General features: G+C 42.9%; 1 protein-coding gene across 1 annotated transcript; it reads right to left on the bottom strand.

The window, feature by feature from the left end:
- Positions 1–193: 193 nt before the first annotated feature.
- LOC112225536 (plastin-2) lies at positions 194–20,281 on the bottom strand. The gene is made up of 16 exons (XM_024389577.1): positions 20,142–20,281; positions 17,370–17,446; positions 17,035–17,195; positions 16,759–16,888; positions 16,331–16,463; positions 16,147–16,228; positions 15,846–16,011; positions 15,522–15,664; positions 15,321–15,416; positions 12,607–12,802; positions 12,414–12,492; positions 12,211–12,325; positions 1,372–1,505; positions 1,111–1,231; positions 835–959; positions 194–710 (listed from the first exon to the last, which is right to left on the bottom strand). The coding sequence occupies exons 2-16, from the start codon at positions 17,434–17,436 to the stop codon at positions 578–580; spliced, it is 1,881 nt and encodes a 626-aa protein (XP_024245345.1). The 5' UTR covers positions 17,437–17,446; positions 20,142–20,281; the 3' UTR covers positions 194–577.
- Positions 20,282–20,669: the final 388 nt, after the last annotated feature.

Genomic DNA, 20,669 nt, shown 5'->3' with positions numbered 1-20,669 from the left:
TATAGTGAGTAATACTGTACATGCAAATATAGGATTGGTGGGTTCTGTTTTGAATGTGTTCTCAGTTTTTAAGTGAACTAGATGGTTTGTCACATGAGTAAATTCTTAATGCAGAACAACTATTTGTAAGTAGACTGCTCATACTGTACAGGTGTAGAGTATGTGTATTACAAAGTGTGTGAACAAAACCAAGTAACAACATTATTTTTTAATACAAAAAAAAATCATCATTTTCCCTGATGTCTTTATTTTCAGTCTGAAAGCAAAATGGTCCCTAATTAAAATTGAAAACCATATCATTAATAGCATCAATTAAAGAAATAAAAAGTAAAGTTAGAAAGAGCTTAATCTCGTATCAAAATAAGATGCTTGACTTTCTGATATCTGTGGTATATTTCTAGTATTATCTATTTTTATCTGCTCTTTGCTATATTAGGCCTGAGTTTTGAATCCCTGATTTCCTGACATACTAGCTATATTATTGAAATTGTCTTGTGAGCTAGTATCCTCTTTTCCCTGATTCTGGTTGTTGTGCTGATAACAGCTTCAGGTGATGTGTTCTGTGGTGTCGTGACCCCTACACCCTCTTCATGCCCCGGGCCATCAGGCAGGCGAACACCGTCATCACCATCTTAGGTTTGACCTCCACCAGGTCCTCAGGCAGGGCGTACACCCGCGCTCCGATCTTCCTGGCCATGGAGATGGCATACCTGACAACAGGTAGGATTAAGAGGAGATGTGTTAGTGGGGATATCTTTACATCTGTTAACTTTAACGTTTCCTCTATTTCATCAAGCTCATACCTAAATTTGATTATCATCACATAGTACGTACTTGGCGTTATTGAGCTTCTCCTCCTCAGTTAGGTCCTCCACTTTGATTAGATCATAGCGGATAGAGCCTGGCTGGATGGCATCAATCAGGTCCAGGACTGGCATACTGGTGGCAATGGACCCATCCTACAGAGGCACAGACACACACACACTGAGCTATTGCTGTGGAGGGTGCTGTATTTGTATTTTCTTTACTGCTTAGTGACTAAATGAAGTCTAGAACGTCAAAAAAGGTACCATGGTCAGGAAAATATTAAACAGCAGAGGTACAGCCTACCTTGAATCCAGAGATGGTGCCTTTGCCAGCCTGTGTGAGTGTATCGTTGACCCAGGTGACGATGGTGTCGTCATTCACCTTCTGCCCATCACCAAGCTCCTCCAGAATGTTCAGTGTGTACCTGAGAGAAAGAGATGGATCCTTCTAAATGTGGAATTATGGAGTATGCATTGGGTCTGCATAGGGGTTTTTCCTGATCACATGACCGGAACAGGAAAAATGTATAATCTGAAGCATTTTAACAGTATTCTGTTGCATTACCTCCTCATCAGCTGCCACAGCAGGGCCTGGGTGAGTTTTCTGTTGCCTTCATTCAGGTCCTGTCCAGCGATGCCAACCAGGGAGAACTTGGCCTCCTTCTTCCCCAGCTCCACTGCATAGTTACAGTTCTCCAACTGGAACAGACAAACACAATCAATCAATCAATTGAAAAGCTTCTATGAAAATCTATATAAATCAGAAATAAACAACAGTTGGACTGATCCTACAACCTTCTTAGACTCAACAACCCTGAAGCAATTATCAGCAGAAAAAAAATTATTACTAAAAACATATCATCCCTCAAACAAATATTAGATACTGTTAAAATGTTTGCGTGGACGGCTTGAATGGACGGCTTTCTCATAGAATTCTATTTAACATTTTGGGACAAAGTATCATCCTTATTTCACAAATGACAACACAGGTCACTCAATTCAGTGCTTCTAGTTCCATGTATCAAAAAGGGTTTTCAGTTATATTAAAACCATGATAATCTGGAGAGTCCACTGCTGATTACAGACCTGTAAGTTTAATAAATTGTGACAATTGTGACAAAAAAATAACAAAACTCATAAGCAATAGAATGGGAAAAGTCTTACCAGACTTGATCAATTAACCTGGTTGAGAACAAGTTCTCACTTACAACTGCGACCGTGCCAAGATAAAGCAAAGCAGTGTGACACAAACACAGAGTTACACATAGAATTAATAAACATACAGTCAATAATACAATACAAAAAGTCTATATACAGTGTGTGCAAATAAGGTAGGTAAGGCAATAAATAGGCCAGTGGCAAAATAATTACAATTATAGCAATTAAACACTGGAGTGATAGATGTGCAGAAGATTAGTGTGCAAGTAGAGATACTGGGGTGCAAAGGAGCAAAATAAAATAAACAACAGCATGGGGATGAGGTAGTTGGATGGGCTATGTACAGGTGCAGTGATCTGTGAGCTGCTCTGACAGCTGGTGCTTAAAGTTAGTTAGAGAGATATGAGTCTCCAGCTTCAGTGATTTTTGCAGTTCGTTCCAATCATTGGCAGCAGAGAACTGGAAGGAAAGGCAGCCCAAAGAGGAATTGGCTTTGGGAGTGACTAGCTCACTGGTCACCATAGCAGCACCCACCTGTAGCACGCGCTACAGCCAAACCCACTGGCTCCAGGTCATCTATAAGTCTTTTGCTGGGTAAAGCCCCGCCTTATCCCAGCTCACTGGTCACCATAGCAGCACCCACCCGTAGCACGCGCTAAAGCAGGTAGCGCGTGCTACGAGCTGAGATAAGGTAGGCTTTACCTAGCAAAATACTTATAGATGATCTGGAGCCAGTGGGTTTGGCGATGAATATGAAGTGAGGCCCAGCCAACGAGAGCATACAGGTCACAGTGGTGGGTAGTATATGGGGCTTTGGTGACAAAACAGATGGCACTGTGATAGACTGCATCCAATTTTCTGAGTAGAGTGTTGGAGGCTATTTTGTAAATGACATTGCCGAAGTCAAGGATCGGTCGCATAGTCAGTTTTACGAGGGTATGTTTGGCAGCATGAGTGAAGGATGCTTTGTTGCGAAATAGGAAGCCGATTCTAGATTTAATTTTGGATTGGAGATGCTTAATGTGAGTCTGGAAGGAGAGTTTACAGTCTAACCAGACACCTAGGTATTTGTAGTTGTCCACATATTCAGAACCGTCCAGAGTAGTGATGCTGGACAGGCGGGCAGGTCTGGGCAGCGATTGGTTGAAGAGCATGCATTTAGTTTACTTGCATTTAAGAGCAGTTGGAGGCCACAGAAGGAGAATTGTATGGCATTGAAGCTCGTCTGAAGGTTAGTTAACACAGTGTCCAAAGAAGGAACAGAAGTATACAGAATGGTGTCGTAGAGGTGGATCAGAGAATCACCAGCAGCAAGAGCGACATCATTGATGTATACAGAGAAAAGAGTCGGCCCGAGAATTGAACCCTGTGGCACCCCAATAGACTGCAAGAGGTTCGAACAACAAGGCCTTCTGATTTGACACACTGAACTCTGTCTGAGAAGTAGTTGGTGAACCAGCGAGACAGTCATTTCACAAATCAAGACTGTTGAGTCTGCCGATAAGAATGTGGTGATTGACAGAGTCGAAAGCCTTGGCCAGGTTGATGAATACAGCTACACAGTATTGTCTCTTATTGATGGCGGTTATGATATCGCTTAGGACCTTGAGCGTGGCTGAGGTGCACCCATGACCAGCTCGTAAACCAGATTGCATAGCGGAAGAAAGTACGATGGGATTCGAAATGGTCGGTGATCTGTTTGTTAACTTGGCTTTTGAAGACCTTAGAAAGGCAGGGTAGGATAAATATAGGTCTGTAGCAGTTTGGGTCTAGAGTGTCTCCCCTTTGAAGAGGGGGATGACCACGGCAGCTTTCCAATCTTTGGGGATATGAAAGAGAGGTTGAACAGGCTAGTAATAGGGGTTACAATAATTTCGGCAGATCATTTTAGAAAGAGAGGGTCCAGATTGTCTAGCCCGGCTGATTTGTTGGGGTCTAGATTTTGCACCTCTTTCAGATCATCAGCTATCTAGATTTGGGTGAAGGAGAAATGGGGGAGGCTTGGGCAAGTTGCTGTGGGGGGAGCAGGGTTGTTGATCGGGGTAGGGGTAGCCAGGTAGAAAGCATGGCCAGCCGTAGTAAAATGCTTCTTGAAATTCTCAATTATCGTGGATTTATCGGTGGTGACAGTGTTTCCTAGCCTGTGTATATTGCTTCCTAACTTCCCTGAAAAGTTGCATATCGCGTAGGCTTTTCGATGCTAATACAGAACACCTCAGGATGTTTTTGTGCTGGTCAAGGGCAGTCAGGTCTAGAGTGTTCCTGGTTAAAAAAAAATGAATGGGGCATGCTTATTTAAGATGGTGAGGAAAGCACTTTTAAAGAATAACCAGGCATCCTCTACTGACGGAATTAGGTCAATATCCTTCCAGGATACCCGGGCCAGGTCGATTAAAAAGGCCTGCTCGCTGAAGTGTTTTAGGGAGCGTTTGAGGGGTGGTCATTTGACCGCAGACCCATTACGGATGCAGGCAATGATGCAGTAATCGCTGAGATCCTGGTTGAGATTGAGGGCATCAAGCTTAGATTGTTGGGTGGCCGGGGTGTTAAGCATGTCCCAGTTTAGGTCACCTAACAGTACGAGCTCTGAAGATAGATGGGGGGCAATCAATTCACATATGGTGTCCAGGGCACAGCTGGGCCAGAAGGTGGTCTATAGCAAGCAGCAACGGTGAGAGACTTGTTTCTAGAAAGGTGGAGTTTTAAAAGTAGAAGCTCAAATTGTTTGGGCACAGAACTGGATAGTAAGACAGAACTCTGCAGGCTATCTCTGCAGTAGATTGCAACTCCGCCCCCTTTGGCAGTTCTATCTTGTCGGAAAATGTTATAGTAGGGATGGAAATTTCAGGGTTTTTGGTGGTCTTCCTGAGCCAGGATTCAGACACGGCTATGACATCCGGGTTGGCAGAGTGTGCTAAAGCAGTGAATTAAACAAACTTAGGGAGGAGGCTTCTAATGTTAACATGTATGAAACCAAGGCTTTTACAGTTACAGAAGTCAACAAATGAGAGCGCCTGGGGAATGGGAGTGGAGCTAGGCACTGCAGGGCCTGGTTTAACCTCTACATCACCAGAGGAACAGAAGAGGAGTAGGATAAGGGTATGGCTAAAGGCTATAAGAACTGATCGTCTAGTACGTTCGGAACAGGAGCAGGTTTCTAGGCATGGTAGAATAGATTCAAGGCATAATGTACAGACAAAGGTATGGTAGGATGTGAATACAGTGTTGGTAAACCTATGCATTGAGTGACGATGAGAGAGAAATTGTCTCTAGAAACATCATTTAAACCAGGTGAGGTCACCGCATGTGTGGGAGGTGGATCTAAAGGGTTAGCTAAGGCGTATTGCGCAAGGCTAGATGCTCTACAGTGAAATAAGGCAATAATCACTATCCAAAACAGTGATGAACAAGGCATATTGACATTAGGGAGAGGCATGCGTAGCCGAGTGGTCATAGGGGTCCAGTGAGTAGTTTGGGGGGGTGGAAACACAGCAATTCAGACAGCTAGCGGGCGGGCCCTAGCAAGCTAGCAGAAGGGCCTTAGAGGGATGTCATGACGGAAGAAGTCTGTTGTAGCCCCCTCGTGCTGTTACGTCGGCAGACCAGTCGTGAAAGATCAGCAGGGCTCCGTGTGGTAAAAGGGTCAAGGCCAATTGGCAAAATAGGTATTGTGGCCAAAGAATTTGTCCGATGGTTCTCTTCAGCTCACAGTCCGATATGCTCTAGACAGCTGCGGGCCGCTGCTAGTGCAATCAGTGAACGTCGCGACGGAGGAGCCAGTTGAAAACCCCCCTCGGGCAGATTACGTCGGTAGTCCAGTCGTGATGGATCGACGGGGCTCCATGTTGGCAGTTAAAGGGGTCCAGGCCAATTTGCAAAATAGGTATTGTAGCCCAAGGAGTGGCTGTCGGCTAGCCGAGAGATGGGCCTAGCAAAGGCTAGCTCCAGGCTAATTGGTTCTTGCTTCGGGACAGAGATATTAGCCAGGAGTGGCCACTCGGATAGCAGCTAGCTAGCTGAGATGATCCAGGTGAGAAGGTTCAGAGCTTGCGGTAGGAATCTGGAGATATGGAGAAAAATAAGTCCGATTTGCTCTGTTTTGAATCGCGCTGTGCAGACTAGCAAGAGTTGTTGGCTAAAGGTTAGCTGAAGACCACTAGCAGTGGCTGGCTGACTACTAGCTAGTAGCTAGTTAGCTAGCTAGCATCTGTTGGGGGATCCGGTTCAAAAGTAAAGAATATAGCAGATCCATACCACATTGGGTGAGGCGGATTGCAGGAGAGTATGTTGAAGTTGAGGTTAAGAAAAATATTCAAAATATTTAAAAAATATATGCGAAGAAAAAATATATAAAAAGATATATACCCGGCGAGGACAAAGACGTCTGACTGCTACGCCATCTTAGAACGATCAATAATGTCTGTTGATGCCGAAAAGGCTTTTCATCTGTCTTGAATGGACTTTTCTATTCAAAACTTTGGAAGCGTTCAACTTTCCAGCAGAAATAATCAATTTAAAATATATATGTATAAATGTCCTTCTGCAAAAATCTACACAAATAATACATGAATTGCTGAAATTGCTTTAGAAAGATGCACAATACAGTATGTCCTCTTTCCTCCCTCCTGTTTGCCCTGGCAGTTGAACTGCTTTCAGAACGAATTAGACAGGACCCAAATGTAACATGTATCAGCATTGGTAATATCAACTAAACTTATTTGCAGATGATCTCCTGATATACCTGGCCAATATTGAAAACTCAATGAAAACCCCCCTTGCTAAAAATATCTTCAGAATTCTCAAACATCGTGATCGGGAGTCTCATAGGGCAGTGTACTATGGCCCAGCGTTGTCCGGGTTAGGGGAGGTGGGTAGGCCGTCATTGTAAAATAAGAATTTGTTCTTAACTGACTTGCCTAGTTAAATAAAGGTAAAAAACAACTACTCAAATCTTACAGGTAGAATAAACCTCTTCAGAATGGCATGGCTCCCAAAGTATTTATATTTATTCTTGGTAATACCAATTACCTCACCGAAGACATTCTTTAAAAAAGTATATTCGGTCATAACAGATGGGCAAATAAGCAGAACAGCCTCAATTTGTCTAGGCATGGACTCTACAAGGTGTTGAAAGCATTCCACAGGGATACTGGTCCATGTTGGCTCCAATGTTTTCCACAGTTTTGTCAAGTTGGCAAGATGTCTGTTGGGTTGTGGACCATTCTTGAAACACACAGGAAACTGTTGAGCGTGTAAAAACAGCAGCGTTGCAGTTCTTAACACAAACCAGTGCGCTTACCTACTGCCATACCCCGTTCAAAGGCACTTATATATTTTTTCTTTCCCATTCACCCTCTGAATGGCACACATACACAATTCATGTCTCAATTGTCTCAAGGTTTAAAAATCCTTATTTAACCTGTCTCCTCCCCTTCATCTACACTAATTGAAGTGAATTTAACAAGTGACATCAATAAGGGATCATAGCTTTCACCTGGATTTACCTGGTCAGTCTATGTCATGGAAAGAGCAGGTGTTCTTAATGTTTTGGATACTCATTGTATGCACTAAAGAGGACCAATGGGTACATATTGAAGACGTGCATGCTCATCCCCAGAATCTTTTTACATGTCTATAAAGCTAAGAACAGTAACATCTTCATAGCTAAGAACACTATAACAATATGGAATAAAATGAAACGTGTTCTACATGAACCAATATTACTTCATAAAATCACAACCCTGTGGAACAATCCTTGGATAGCTTTTCAGAATTCACAGATAAATTGGTCCACATGGAAAACTAAAGGCATAAACACCATAAATTACTTGGTAATAGGAAATACATGTATTTCCATGACAGAATTAAAAGGGAATTTTGGACTGAACAATGTAGATATTTTTAAAAACATGCAACTTAAAAGTTTCATATTTGTGAAATTTCTATTTTAAATCTTTTGGGCGTCAGAGCCATCTTGAGGGAATCCTATTTGAGTCAGAAAAGGATATTTATATGATAGGCTAGTGCCGTGGGAAAAGATTATCTGTTGGATAGGCTCTCTCTGCAAGGTTTTGTGCAGTGCCTTCGGAAAATATTCAGACCCCTTGACTTTTTCCACATTTTATTACGTTACAGCCTTATTCTAAAATAGATTAAATAAATAAAAATCCTCAGCAATCTACACACAATACCCCACAATGACAAAGTGAAAACAGGTTTTTAGAAATGGCAAAAATTGCAAAAACAGAAATAACGTATTTACATTAGTATTTAGAACCTTTGTTATGAGACTCGAAACTGAGCTTAGGTGCATCCTGTTTCCATTGATCATCCTTGAGATGTTTCAACTTTATTGGAGTCCACCTGTGGTAAATTCAATTGATTGGACATGATTTGGAAAGGCACTCACCTGTCTATATAAGGTCCCACAGTTGACAGTGATTGTCAGAGCAAAAACCAAGCCATGAGGTCGAAGAGCTCTGAGACAGGATTGTTTGTCAAGGCACAGATTTGGGGAAGGGTACCAAAAAAAATCTGAGGCATTGAAGGTTCGCAAGAACACAGTGGCCTCCATCATTCTTAAATGGAATACGTTTGGAAGACTCTTCCTAGAGTTGGCTGCCCGGCCAAACTGAACAATCGGGGAGAAAGGCCGTGGTCAGGGAGGTGACCAAGAACCCGATGGTCACTCTGACAGAGCTCCAGAGTTCCTCTTTGGAGATGGGAGAACCTTCCAGAAGGACAACCATCTCTGTAGCACTCCACCAATCAGGCCTTTATGGTGGAGTGGCCAGACAAATGCCTCTCCTCAGTAAAAGGCAGTTTTCCAAATGGCACCTAAAGACTCTCAGACCATGAGAAACAAGATTCTCTGGTCTTATTAAACCACAATTTAACTCTTTGTCCTGAATGCCAAGTGTCACATCTGGAGGAAAGCTGGCACCATCCCTACGGTGAAACATGGTAGTGGCAGCATCACGCTGTGGGGATTTCTTCAGCGGTACAGAGAGATCGTTGATGAAAACCTGCTCCAGATTGCTCAGGACCTCAGACTGGGGTGAAGGTTCACCTTCCAACAGGATAACGACCCTAAGCACACAGCCAAGACAACGCAAGAGTGGCTTCGGGACAAATCTCTGAATGTCCTTGAGTGGCCCAGCCAGTGCCCAGACTTGAACCCGATCAAACATTTCTGGAGAGACCTGAAAATAGCTGTGCAGCAACGCTCCCCATCCAACCTGACAGAGCTTGAGATGATCTGCAGAGAAGAATGGGAGAAACTCCCCCAAAAAAGGTGTGCGAAGCTTGTAGAGTCATACCTAAGAAGACACAAGGCTGTAATCTCTGCCAAATGCCCTTCAACAAAGTACTGAGTAAAAGGTCTGAATACTTATGTAAATGTGATATTTCCGTTTTTATTTTGAATATATTTGCAAACCTGTTTTTGTTTTGTCATTATGGGGTATTGTGTGTAAGTGAGTAAGACATTTAAACGTGTTAACCCTCGCAAGGCTGCAGGCCCAGACGGCATCCCCAGCCGCGCCCTCAGAGCATGCGCAGACCAGCTGGCCGGTGTGTTTACGGACATATTCAATCAATCCCTATACCAGTCTGCTGTTCCCACATGCATCAAGAGGGCCACCATTGTTCCTGTTCCCAAGAAAGCTAAGGTAACTGAGCTAAACGACTACCGCCCCGTAGCACTCACATCCGTCATCATGAAGTGCTTTGAGAGACTAGTCAAGGACCATATCACCTCCACCCTACCTGACACCTTAGACCCACTCCAATTTGCTTACCGCCCAAATAGGTCCACAGACGATGCAATCTCAACCACACTGCACACTGCCCTAACCCATCTGGACAAGAGGAATACCTATGTGAGAATGCTGTTCATCGACTACAGCTCGGCATTCAACACCATAGTACCCTCCAAGCTCGTCATCAAGCTCGAGACCCTGGGTCTCGACCCCGCCCTGTGCAACTGGGTTCTGGACTTCCTGACGGGCCGCCCCCAGGTGGTGAGGGTAGGCAACAACATCTCCACCCCGCTGATCCTCAACACTGGGGCCCCACAAGGGTGTGTTCTCAGCCCTCTCCTGTACTCCCTGTTCACCCACGACTGCGTGGCCATGCACGCCTCCAACTCAATCATCAAGTTTGCAGACGACACAACAGTGGTAGGCTTGATTACCAACAACGACGAGACGGCCTACAGGGAGGAGGTGAGGGCCCTCGGAGTGTGGTGTCAGGAAAATAACCTCACACTCAACGTCAACAAAACTAAGGAGATGATTGTGGACTTCAGGAAACAGCAGAGGGAACACCCCCATCCACATCGATGGAACAGTAGTGGAGAGGGTAGCAAGTTTTAAGTTCCTCGGCATACACATCACAGACAAACTGAATTGGTCCACTCACACAGACAGCATCGCGAGGAAGGCGCAGCAGCGCCTCTTCAACCTCAGGAGGCTGAAGAAATTCGGCTTGTCACCAAAAGCACTCACAAACTTCTACAGATGCACAATCGAGAGCATCCTGGCGGGCTGTATCACCGCCTGGTATGGCAACTGCACCGCCCTCAACCGTAAGGCTCTCCAGAGGGTAGTGAGGTCTGCACAACGCATCACCGGGGGCAAACTACCTGCCCTCCAGGACACCTACACCACCCGATGCTACAGGAAGGCCATAAAGATCATCAAGGACATCAACCACCCGAGCCACTGCCTGTTCACCCCGCTGTCATCCAGAAGGCGAGGTCAGTACAGGTGCATCAAAGCTGGGACCGAGAGACTGAAAAACAGCTTCTATCTCAAGGCCATCAGACTGTTAAACAGCCACCACTAACATTGAGTGGCTACTGCCAACACACTGTCAATGACACTGACTCTACTCCAGCCACTTTAATAATGGGAATTGATGGGAAATGATGTAAATATATCACTAGCCACTTTAAACAATGCTACCTTATATAATGTTACTTACCCTACATTATTCATCTCATATGCATACGTAGATACTGTACTCTATATCATCGACTGCATCCTTATGTAATACATGTATCACTAGCCACTTTAACTATGCCACTTGGTTTACATACTCATCTCATATGTATATACTGTACTCGATATCATCTACTGTATCTTGCCTATGCTGCTCTGTACCATCACTCATTCATATATCCTTATGTACATATTCTTTATCCCCTTACACTGTGTATAAGACAGTAGTTTTTTTTTTGGAATTGTTAGTTAGATTACTTGTTCGTTATTACTGCATTGTCGGAACTAGAAGCACAAGCATTTCGCTACACTCGCATTAACATCTGCTAACCATGTGTATGTGACAAATAAAATTTGATTTGATTTGATTTGATTTGTGTAGATTGATGAGGGGGGAAACAAGTTAATGAATTTTAGAATAAGGCTGTAACCTAAAAAAATGTGGAAAAAGTCAAGGGGTCTGAATACTTTCCGAAGGCACTGTACAAAACTTTGCAGAGAGCCTATCCAACAGACAATCTCTTAGGAAAAATATCTATTGGAACCAAGACTTAAAAAGAACTGATATTGGCACAAAATGGAGGGAATATTGGAACGTATCTAACAAAATTACAGGTTAACGAAAATGTACACTTATTCCAGTTTAAACTAATGTATAAAATGTATTATACAAAATACAAAATTCACAAAATCTACAGCACAGCGACAGAGTCATGTATTAAGTGTAAAACTAACAATAACTCAATAATCAATGCCTTCTGGGAATGCTATAAAGTCCAAAAGTTATCAGCGGAGTTAGAAAGTTGGCTGTCATAAGTATTACAATGTAAATGCACTTTTAATCTGTCTGCATATTTCAAGCATATGAAAGTGCAGTGAGATACCCGAGTGGTTGGATGATACTTTTCTCATCAATCATCTTGAAAAAAACGTAAACTTAAAAACTGGAAATCAACCAAACGTCCATCATTAACAAAATGGAAAGGTAAAACACGTTCTTATCTAAATGCTGAAAGTGCGTGGGGGACAGAGAGAAACAAAATGGTGCAGGTTGAGGCTATGTGGCGGATAATGATATGGGTGCTGGAGATGGGGGTGTGAGCAGGTCTGGGTAGGTGTGATGTCGTTGATATTTGTGTGCATCTGTATGTGTATGTTTTGTACTGTTTAAAAAAAACAACGTACAATTGATCGTTTTAATCATGATCGCACTTTGGGAGAACTCGTATTGTTCCTAGTCTCACCTTCTTCATGTTGCTGCCCAGTTTGGAGTAAGGGGGTTTGTTTACTCTGTCCCAATCCACTGGCACATTGATCTTCTCATAGAGTTGGAAGATGACCAAAGCATCATCTATGTCCCTGTAAAACATGCACACACAATTTAAATGAGTGCGGTTTCCAAATGATTGGAAATGGTGTGTAATAAGATGGAGTGACCTGTACTTACACATAGAGGTGGTTGACACGAGGGTTGACCCCCAGTGAGTTCATCCAGTTCCTGAAGGTGCGCTCCTCTCTGGTTTCACCTGGAAGTGGCCGAGACAGCATTACACACTGGTTTAGGCCTATATATGGTTTATATTATAATCAGGAAGAGGGGATGCTCAGGAACTGGGTTATGGTCTGGTCCCAAAACTGACCCTCGATGGAGCTCCAGTCGATGTCCTGGTTCTCAGGCTTCTTCAGGGCAGGGTACTTGTTGAACAGGTTGGCAATGTATGCTAAGTTTAGCTTAGGGTTGCCGCGGACCACGTCGGTTGCCGTGACGAACTGCCGGCAGCCCAGACGGTCAGCCTGCTCCAACATGCACTCTGCTCTCTTTATGTCCTCTTTCTCCTGCAGGGGGTGGTAGGGAGATCTTTAACAGCAACATCTGATGTATCACTCATTGATAATATGGTCAATTTAGCAGGCATGTTTAACCTAAGTGGCTAGAAGAACAAAACTGTAAGTTGATCAGGTTTGCTGAAATCTAAATTTAAAGCTGCAACATGTAACTTTTTGGGTGACCCGACCAAATTCACATAGAAATGTTAGTAATAGATGTATCATTCTCATTGATAGCAAGTCTAAGAAGGGGTAGATATGTTCTAAGTGCACTATTTATATGGTTCCCGTTCTTAAGTTTAGTTTCTGCATCTTTAATTTTCAGTTTTGTACACCAAGCTTCAAACAGCTGAAAACACAATATTCTTTGTTATTGAAAAAATACTTCACAGCAGTTTAGATTGTACAATGATTCTCTACACCAGTGGTTCCCAAACTTTTTATAGTCCCGTACCCCTTCAAACACCCAACCTCCAGCTGCGTACCCCCTTCTAGCACCAGGGCCAGCGCACTCTCAAATTTGTTTTTTTTGCCATCATTATAAGCCTGCCACACACACACTATACGATACATTTATTAAACATAAGAATGAGTGTGAGTTTTTGTCACAACCCGGTTCATGGGAAGGGCTCATTATAGGACCAGGGCACAAATCATAATCTCACATATAAAACCTTATTTGTTATAGAATATTAACTCTGTAATGTTGGGTTGTGTTGGAGAAAGTCTCAGTCTTAAATAATTTTCCACACACAGTCTGTGTCTATTTAGTTTTCATGCTAGAGAGGGCCGAGAATCCACTCTCACATGGCTACAGTGGTTGCAAAGGGCATCAGTGTCTTAACAGCGGATTTGCCAAGGCAGGATACTCTGAGTAAATTCAATTTTCACAGAACCACTTGTTGCAATTTTGATGAGGCTCTCTTGTTCAGATATCGGTAAGTGGAATGGAGGCTGGGCATGAAAGGGATAACGAATTATGAAAGGGATAACGAATATTTTTTTTTTTAGCCCTATCCAGAAATCTGGCAGTGGTTTCTGATTAAATTCAATTTTCACAGAACCGCTTGTTGCAATTTCGATGAGGCTATCGGTAAGTGATATCTGTAAGTGAACTGCAGGCAGGGCATGAAAGGGATAACGATTCCAGTTGTTTGTGTCGTCCGTTTCGGTAAGTACCTGCGTAATTGCGCACCCAGCTCACTCAGGTGCTTCGCTATATCACATTTGACATTGTCCGTAAGCTTGAGTTCATTTGCACACAAAATAATCATACAATGATGGCAAGACCTACAGTATGTGTTGCCTTTGTAATGCAGACAGAAAAGAGCTCCAACTTCTTAATCATAGCCTCAATTTTGTCCGGAACATTGAATATAGTTGCGGAGAGTCCCTGTAATTCAAGATTCAGATCATTTAGGCGAGAAAAAACATCACCCAGTTAGGCCAGTCGTGTGAGAAGCGGTCAGCGGTCAGACAAGTGAAAATTATGGTCAGTAAAGAAAACTTTAAGCTTGTCTCTCAATTTAAAAAAACGTGTCAATACTTTGCCCCTTGATAACCAGCGCACTTCTGTATGTTGTACTTCTGTATGTTGTCAGTACAGATACCAACACATCTTGACCACCAAAGTCCATTTGATGTCACAAAGCTGTCTAGTACTTAAAAAATATTGTCTCCTGTTGTTCTGGTTTACAGTGGTTTGCAGAAGAGGATGTCTTCCTTAATTGACCCCCCATAAATGTAACGGACATATACCAGGAGCTGTGCCAGGCCCGCCACGTCTGTTGACTCATCCAGCTGTAACGCATATAATTCACTGGCTTGTATGCGGAGCCGTAATATTTTCTAAACATCTCCTGCCATTTCACTGATGCGTCATGAAACAGTGTTGTTTGATGGAGCCATTTTCTGTATAGTTTTTTTGGGCCATTTCCCCCAGCATTGTCCCAGCCATATCCGCAGCAGCAGGAAGAATTAAGTCCTCCACAATAGTATGGGGCTTGCCTGTCCTAGCCACTTGGTAGCTCACCATATAAGATGCTTCTAGCCCCTTCTTATTAATGGTATCTGTTGGTTTTATATATGTCTTAGTACTCGAAAGTCATCTTTATTCTCGCTCAAAAAACTCCCATTGCTTATTTTTCAAATTGTAATTTTGTTTCTAAATGTCTGCACAAGAGTGAAGGTTTCACGCGAGAGAGTAACGGTTATTGTGATTGGATGTTAATTATTTGACTAGGCTACCTGTATTTGACATTGTGTTGTTATTTCGCTGAACACTAGATGGTTTAATTTTCTTTTTGGCAGTGAAATGAGGCAACATTTTTAAATGTGAATCACATTTTTATTTGGCGTACCCCCGATGGCATTGCCCGTACCCCAGATTGGGAACACCTGCTCTACACTATACATTGCTTGTATTGTCACATTCATTTGGCGAACTATTCGGATTTTAGCAACCAGGAAATGGCGGAAATATTGCACCTTCAATGGTTGATGTTTCTAGTGTAGGAAGAGCATGTACCCTTATCCCTGAAATGTCAATGGCAATAGGAGGGATTCCCTCCTCATCTCCCTTAGGGGCCACTTGGTTCAGGATGTTGTAGTAGGCCTTGGAATCCTATAATGCAAAACAGAAAATTAATACAATCACAAATGCACAAGAAGATCCAGGAGCGACACAGTCATATGACAATCCAGATCCGACATAACGTGTGTGACCCACCTTTATGTCAGAGCTGAAGTTGTTGATCTTGGAGCAGCCGGCCTCCTCTAGGTGATAGTTGGCCCAGCGCAGCAGCAGCTCCTCTGGGGAAAGCTTCATCAGGTCTTCCAGGCTCTCCCCATCCCTCAGCAGGGCTATCAGAGCTGCACACACACACCATTGATATTATTATACACACACATAAATTCAAACAAGGCTACAGAGATCAAGTGATGTACAGTACTGCAGATATATAGACACCCTCGTGTTAAAAAGTTATAAAACACACATACACATTGAAAGCCTATATTCAAATAAACATTTAACACACACACACACACACACCTTCGTTCCTGCTGATCTCGATGTCAGCAAACAAACCGATCTTGATGACTTGCCAGAGCAGGCCCAGGACCAGATGCTGTCTGCCTTCCTTCAGGTCCTCTGCTCCGATGTTCACCACGTGGCAGCCAATGGCCGACGCAGAGTTCAGAGCCAGGTTCAGATTCTCCTGTTAGAGCACAGCACACACACAGCTGTAGATGTGTATGACATAGTGTATATAATGACAAAGAAAATAAACTACTGTGTCAATGGGTTATACAAAGCTGCATGTGGTGTTACAGTAATGTCTGTAAAAGGTTACCTGGATGGTGAAGGGTGTGAGCTTCTTCTTGTTGATGGTTCTTTCATCGATGGTGTCCGGAACAGACTGGTTGATCATCTTACTTCCAGGTGAAGGAGAGATGCATAGTTAAATATCAATGTAATATTGCCATAGGGATTGGTTTTTACTCTAAAGTAAGTCTATGAGACCAGTTAGAAAGTACCATAAAACGATCCCATCTCCGACAGCGGTGAACAGATCGTTGGTGGTGGGGTCCATGGGGAGGACATGTTTGCAGTCTGGGTCTTTCTCCAAGGCCTTATTCACCCAGTTCACAAAAGCCACCTTCTCCTCCTCTGTCAGTGGAGAAAGGTGTGGGTATGGGGGTGGATGCACAATATACAGTATTTGTACTTATTGTAAATATTTATATACATTAGCCAATCAGAGACATTCAGATATGTGACTTCACAGACCAGGAATAGTTGTACTAATGGATTGTTCCATACATAGAGATAGATGTGGTTCTGTATGTCTCATTTGAATGATTAGTGCTTCCTGTGTCATGTTGGCTACAGACATATCTAGAGAGTGACTCAAATAGGTAGCTTGGGGGCATTCTCATTCAGTGAAACAAGTAGGGGCAGTCACCTGAGTAGGAGTGCTGTGTGCCTGAGCTGGACTGCTCTGAAGTTCCTGCTACGGCATAGATGCCCTCCTTCTTGTTGATGGCTTTCTTGAAGGTCTTAGCAACTTCTGTACTCTTCAGTCCATGGACCACCTTAGTGAAAGGAAAAATAGTGGTGAGATGAGACCATGTATCTCTGGTGTCATGTGAAAATGTATGAAAATGCTATGTTCTCCTGTTCTTTGACATTGACTTTTTGTAAATGCCAGTGATTTTAACCTCTTGACCTCTGAACTTACATTAGCAAACTCGTCGAAGGTGACTTTGCCGTCATGCAGGTCTCCTGTCTTGGTGAGATCCTGGATGATCTCTCTGACTCTGTATCCCGGCAATGGCAGGTTGGCAGCTTTGAACAGGTCATTGAGCTCTTCTGTGCCAATGTGGCCATGAGAGTCCACATCTGGAACAGGATGGATAAATCAAAGTTCATGTAAAATGTAGCCTTGTTGAATACATAATGAGTCAGTGACCCAGAATAAAAGAGAGAGTGAAGTGAGTCTATGATTTATCAACTATGTTTCAGTTTCCGTCTTAGTATGGGGGAATCAGGATTGGAGTTTGTTCAGGCCCTCACCGATCTTAGCAAAGGCTTCTCTCAGTTCTTCCAACTCATCTTGAGAAATCTGTGGTGGAGCAGCCATTTTGTGGGATCTGAAACCATCAAACACAACTTCAACTTTATAAACCCCTTACAATACTGAACATACTCAACAAGGAGGAACTTTCTGCATGTTGTCACTGTGATAATTGCTACAAAATGTGATTTGCTGTACCCAATGGTTCTGGGCTCTGCTGTCTATTTCGTTCTAAAGTATCCTGCTTCTAGTGAGCTGCTTTATACTTTTTCTGGTGAGGTAATTCACACCATTCATGTGTCTTTATTACACCCCTTTGCAACTGCAAGTCATTATCACAAAACTAGCATTTCCAAGTATCCCCAACAACACACATACAAAGTCATAACGAGGATATTGCTTAAGACTTGTGTGAAATAGGGAGAATAATCTATTATGCAATTCAGAGAAGTTTGTCTTGTGACATTCTGTGTGGTTAGCCAGACCAACTCAAAGTTTGTGTGTGAGTATGTGTTTATCGGAAACTCCTCTGAATTCTTCCTCATCTGCCTTAGGACGAAGTATACATTCTAGGCCTCAGTCTGAGTTGAGAGTGGAGTACAGGTTGCTATAGTGATAACAGATAGGGAGAATGGCTGTCATTTCACTGTGTGGCTTCATCGAGAGCTCTACGGCTGTAAACCACAGACTCAGCGAGAGATAAAAGGTCACTTTAGATACAAAGACCCACTTTAAACTAGGTCTGCTCTGCTTGCCTCCGAGGTGTGAAGTTTTTGGATGAGTAACAATTGTCTCTCTTTCTATTGTCACCCAACTGAGTGGCTCCTAGTGATTACATCTATGGTTTTCTAAACCTATAGTATGGAGAAGGGTCTAAAGACCATTATTTGTCTATATTCAACAATGTATGTACTGTAGTAGCCCACTTCTTTATTATTAAATTTTTAGGGTATTTTTACCCCCTTTTTCTCCCCAATTTCAATCTTGTCTCATTACTGCAACTCCCCAACGGGCTCAGGAGGCGAAGGTCGAGTCATGCGTCGTCCGAAACACGAGCCACCAAACCGCGCTTCATAACACCCGCCTGCTTAACCCGGAAGCCAGCCACACCAATGAGTCGGAGGAAACACCGTTCATCTGATGACCGAGGTCAGCCTGCAGGCGCCCGGCCCGCAGCACGAGTCGCTAGACCGCGATGAGCCAAGTAAAGCCCCCGAGCCAAACCTTCCCCTAACCCGGACGACACTGGGTCAATTGTACTCCGCCCTATGGGACTCCCGATCACGGCCAGTTGCGATACAGCCCGGGATCGAACCCGGGTCTGTAGCGACACCTCTAGCACTGCAATGCAGTGCCTTAGACTGCTGCGCCACTCGTGAGGCCCAGTAGCACACTTCTAAATTCTAAAATAAGTAAGAACAAGGAGTTCCGGGTTTCGTTACCTTTCTCCTACCATTGATATAGAGGTCAGAAGCAGAAGCGAAACTAATGTATTTTTACACCATGTTTCAAAATGACCTGCTTTGTCACTTTACAAGCATTTCATTTCAATCAGCAGTGAGACACTCTCTGATGATTCAGTAAACCACACACTGGATGACACAATGACACTGTGATGTTCACTAATCTAACAATAGGATATTATTGTCTTTTTAGGGCCGACATTTACCCAGACTTTACTTTTTGATGATGAAGTAAAATTTGTCTTTGCATTTTGATCATGAGGGGCGTTATCTTTCATGAGGCAAATCCAGTTACTTGATTTGAAATCCCTAAAACCCTCATCTGTTATCAATAATTACCTGTGGACTCAGTCACTAAAATCATCAAGGGCCTTTATGGAAATAAAACTGCAATACCCACAAACATCAATCATTGGTACCGCAGATTTCACATGTAAATCTTGTTCTCTTTTAAACAAACAGCTTATTCATTACGTAGTAAGAAAATAATCAAACAGTAAGGTATATTTGCATGGATTAGATATAGGAAGAGAGGTTTATTGGAACAATATTATGATGTGGACATTTATCAAAGCCAATCTGTCTGTCACTCCAAATAATCTTTATACAGCAATCAATTGTGCTTCCTCGGTTTCTCTCAATTGTTTTGTATTCAAAGGCACATTCCTTTAAGTGTAGTGTGTGTTATGGATTCTTCAAGCACCATTGAAAGACAAAATATATATATATATTATATTTTGTTCATCATTTTCAAATGGCTACAGCAGTGTGAGTTCAAAAGATGACAAATTCACGTGTCAGTCAATTCCATATGCTGAAGCACATGTTATTCCACATGTTATTCCATGAATAGTGAAGATATGTTGGAAACTTTTAGAAAATGTACATTTATATCTGAGCTACTGTTAGCTTTCACATGTTAGAATACGTTTCAGTAGTTGCAGCAAGGCTAACCACATCCCAACGTACTTCCTGTTTAACCACTGTGCAATGGTTTACTTCTGCTCTCTGTCACCATAGTCTGCTGACTTTACAGTCAAGACATGGCAATGCTGCGCATTGATCAGCATGTCTACTACACATGCTGCCCTCAGATTCCAGGACGACACGATCTATTAACACTCACAGGACTATCTGTGAACCCTTATGGACTGTTAAAGCAACAGAAATGCATCATCATCATCATTCATCCTCATCAGAAACAATGTGCAGTCACAGAACATTTTCCCAGTAGATTCAACGTAATAACGACACATGCAGAGGAACACAGTGACACTGAGAGGCCCCTAGGTCAGGAGATTGAATTACCTGAGGGAGGTGAGTTGACTGGCGGATCTGTCTGTGAGTCTGTCTGTGTCACTTTCCTTCCTTCAGTGTGTCTGCTGCTCTCACTGCTTGACAGGCAGGCAGTGCACTGTCTCTCCCTCAGAAGTCAAGCGACAATGAATCTATTCAAATAAACGAGGAAGGAAGTGACACGCGAACCAACACAACTTCACAAAGAAGAATGTCTTTATATGGCAATCTGGTGTCTGCCACGGGCCTATCAAAGTGATCAGTCTGGCAATAATATTCTACTCAGTTTTGTGTTTGTGGAGGTTTGTGTATTTGTTTTATTTTTAAATTTTTATTTAACCTTTATTTAACTAGGCAAGTCAGTTAAGAACAAATGATTATTTACAATGACGGCCTCCCAAAGGCAAAAGGCCTCCTGCGGGGACGGGGACGGGGATTTTAAAATAAAAATACAATATAAATATAAGCCAAAACACACATCACAACAAGAGAAACACAACACTACATAAAGAGAGACCTAAAGACAACAACATAACAAGG

Source organism: Oncorhynchus tshawytscha, linkage group LG26, assembly GCF_018296145.1.
Source record: "Oncorhynchus tshawytscha isolate Ot180627B linkage group LG26, Otsh_v2.0, whole genome shotgun sequence".
In the NCBI taxonomy this organism is placed as follows: Eukaryota; Metazoa; Chordata; class Actinopteri; order Salmoniformes; family Salmonidae; genus Oncorhynchus; species Oncorhynchus tshawytscha.
This window is presented reverse-complemented; position numbering and strand designations above follow the sequence as displayed.

Coding starts and splice junctions, on each gene's coding strand:
- LOC112225536 (XM_024389577.1), bottom strand. CDS start 17,436: ATGGCTGCTCCACCACAGATTTCTCAAGATGAGTTGGAAGAACTGAGA. Junction 16,464..16,758: donor CACACAGCACTCCTACTCAG/GTGACTGCCCCT, acceptor CTCCACTGACAG/AGGAGGAGAAGGTGGCTTTT. Junction 15,665..15,845: donor CGAGATCAGCAGGAACGAAG/GTGTGTGTGTGT, acceptor GTGTGTGTGCAG/CTCTGATAGCCCTGCTGAGG.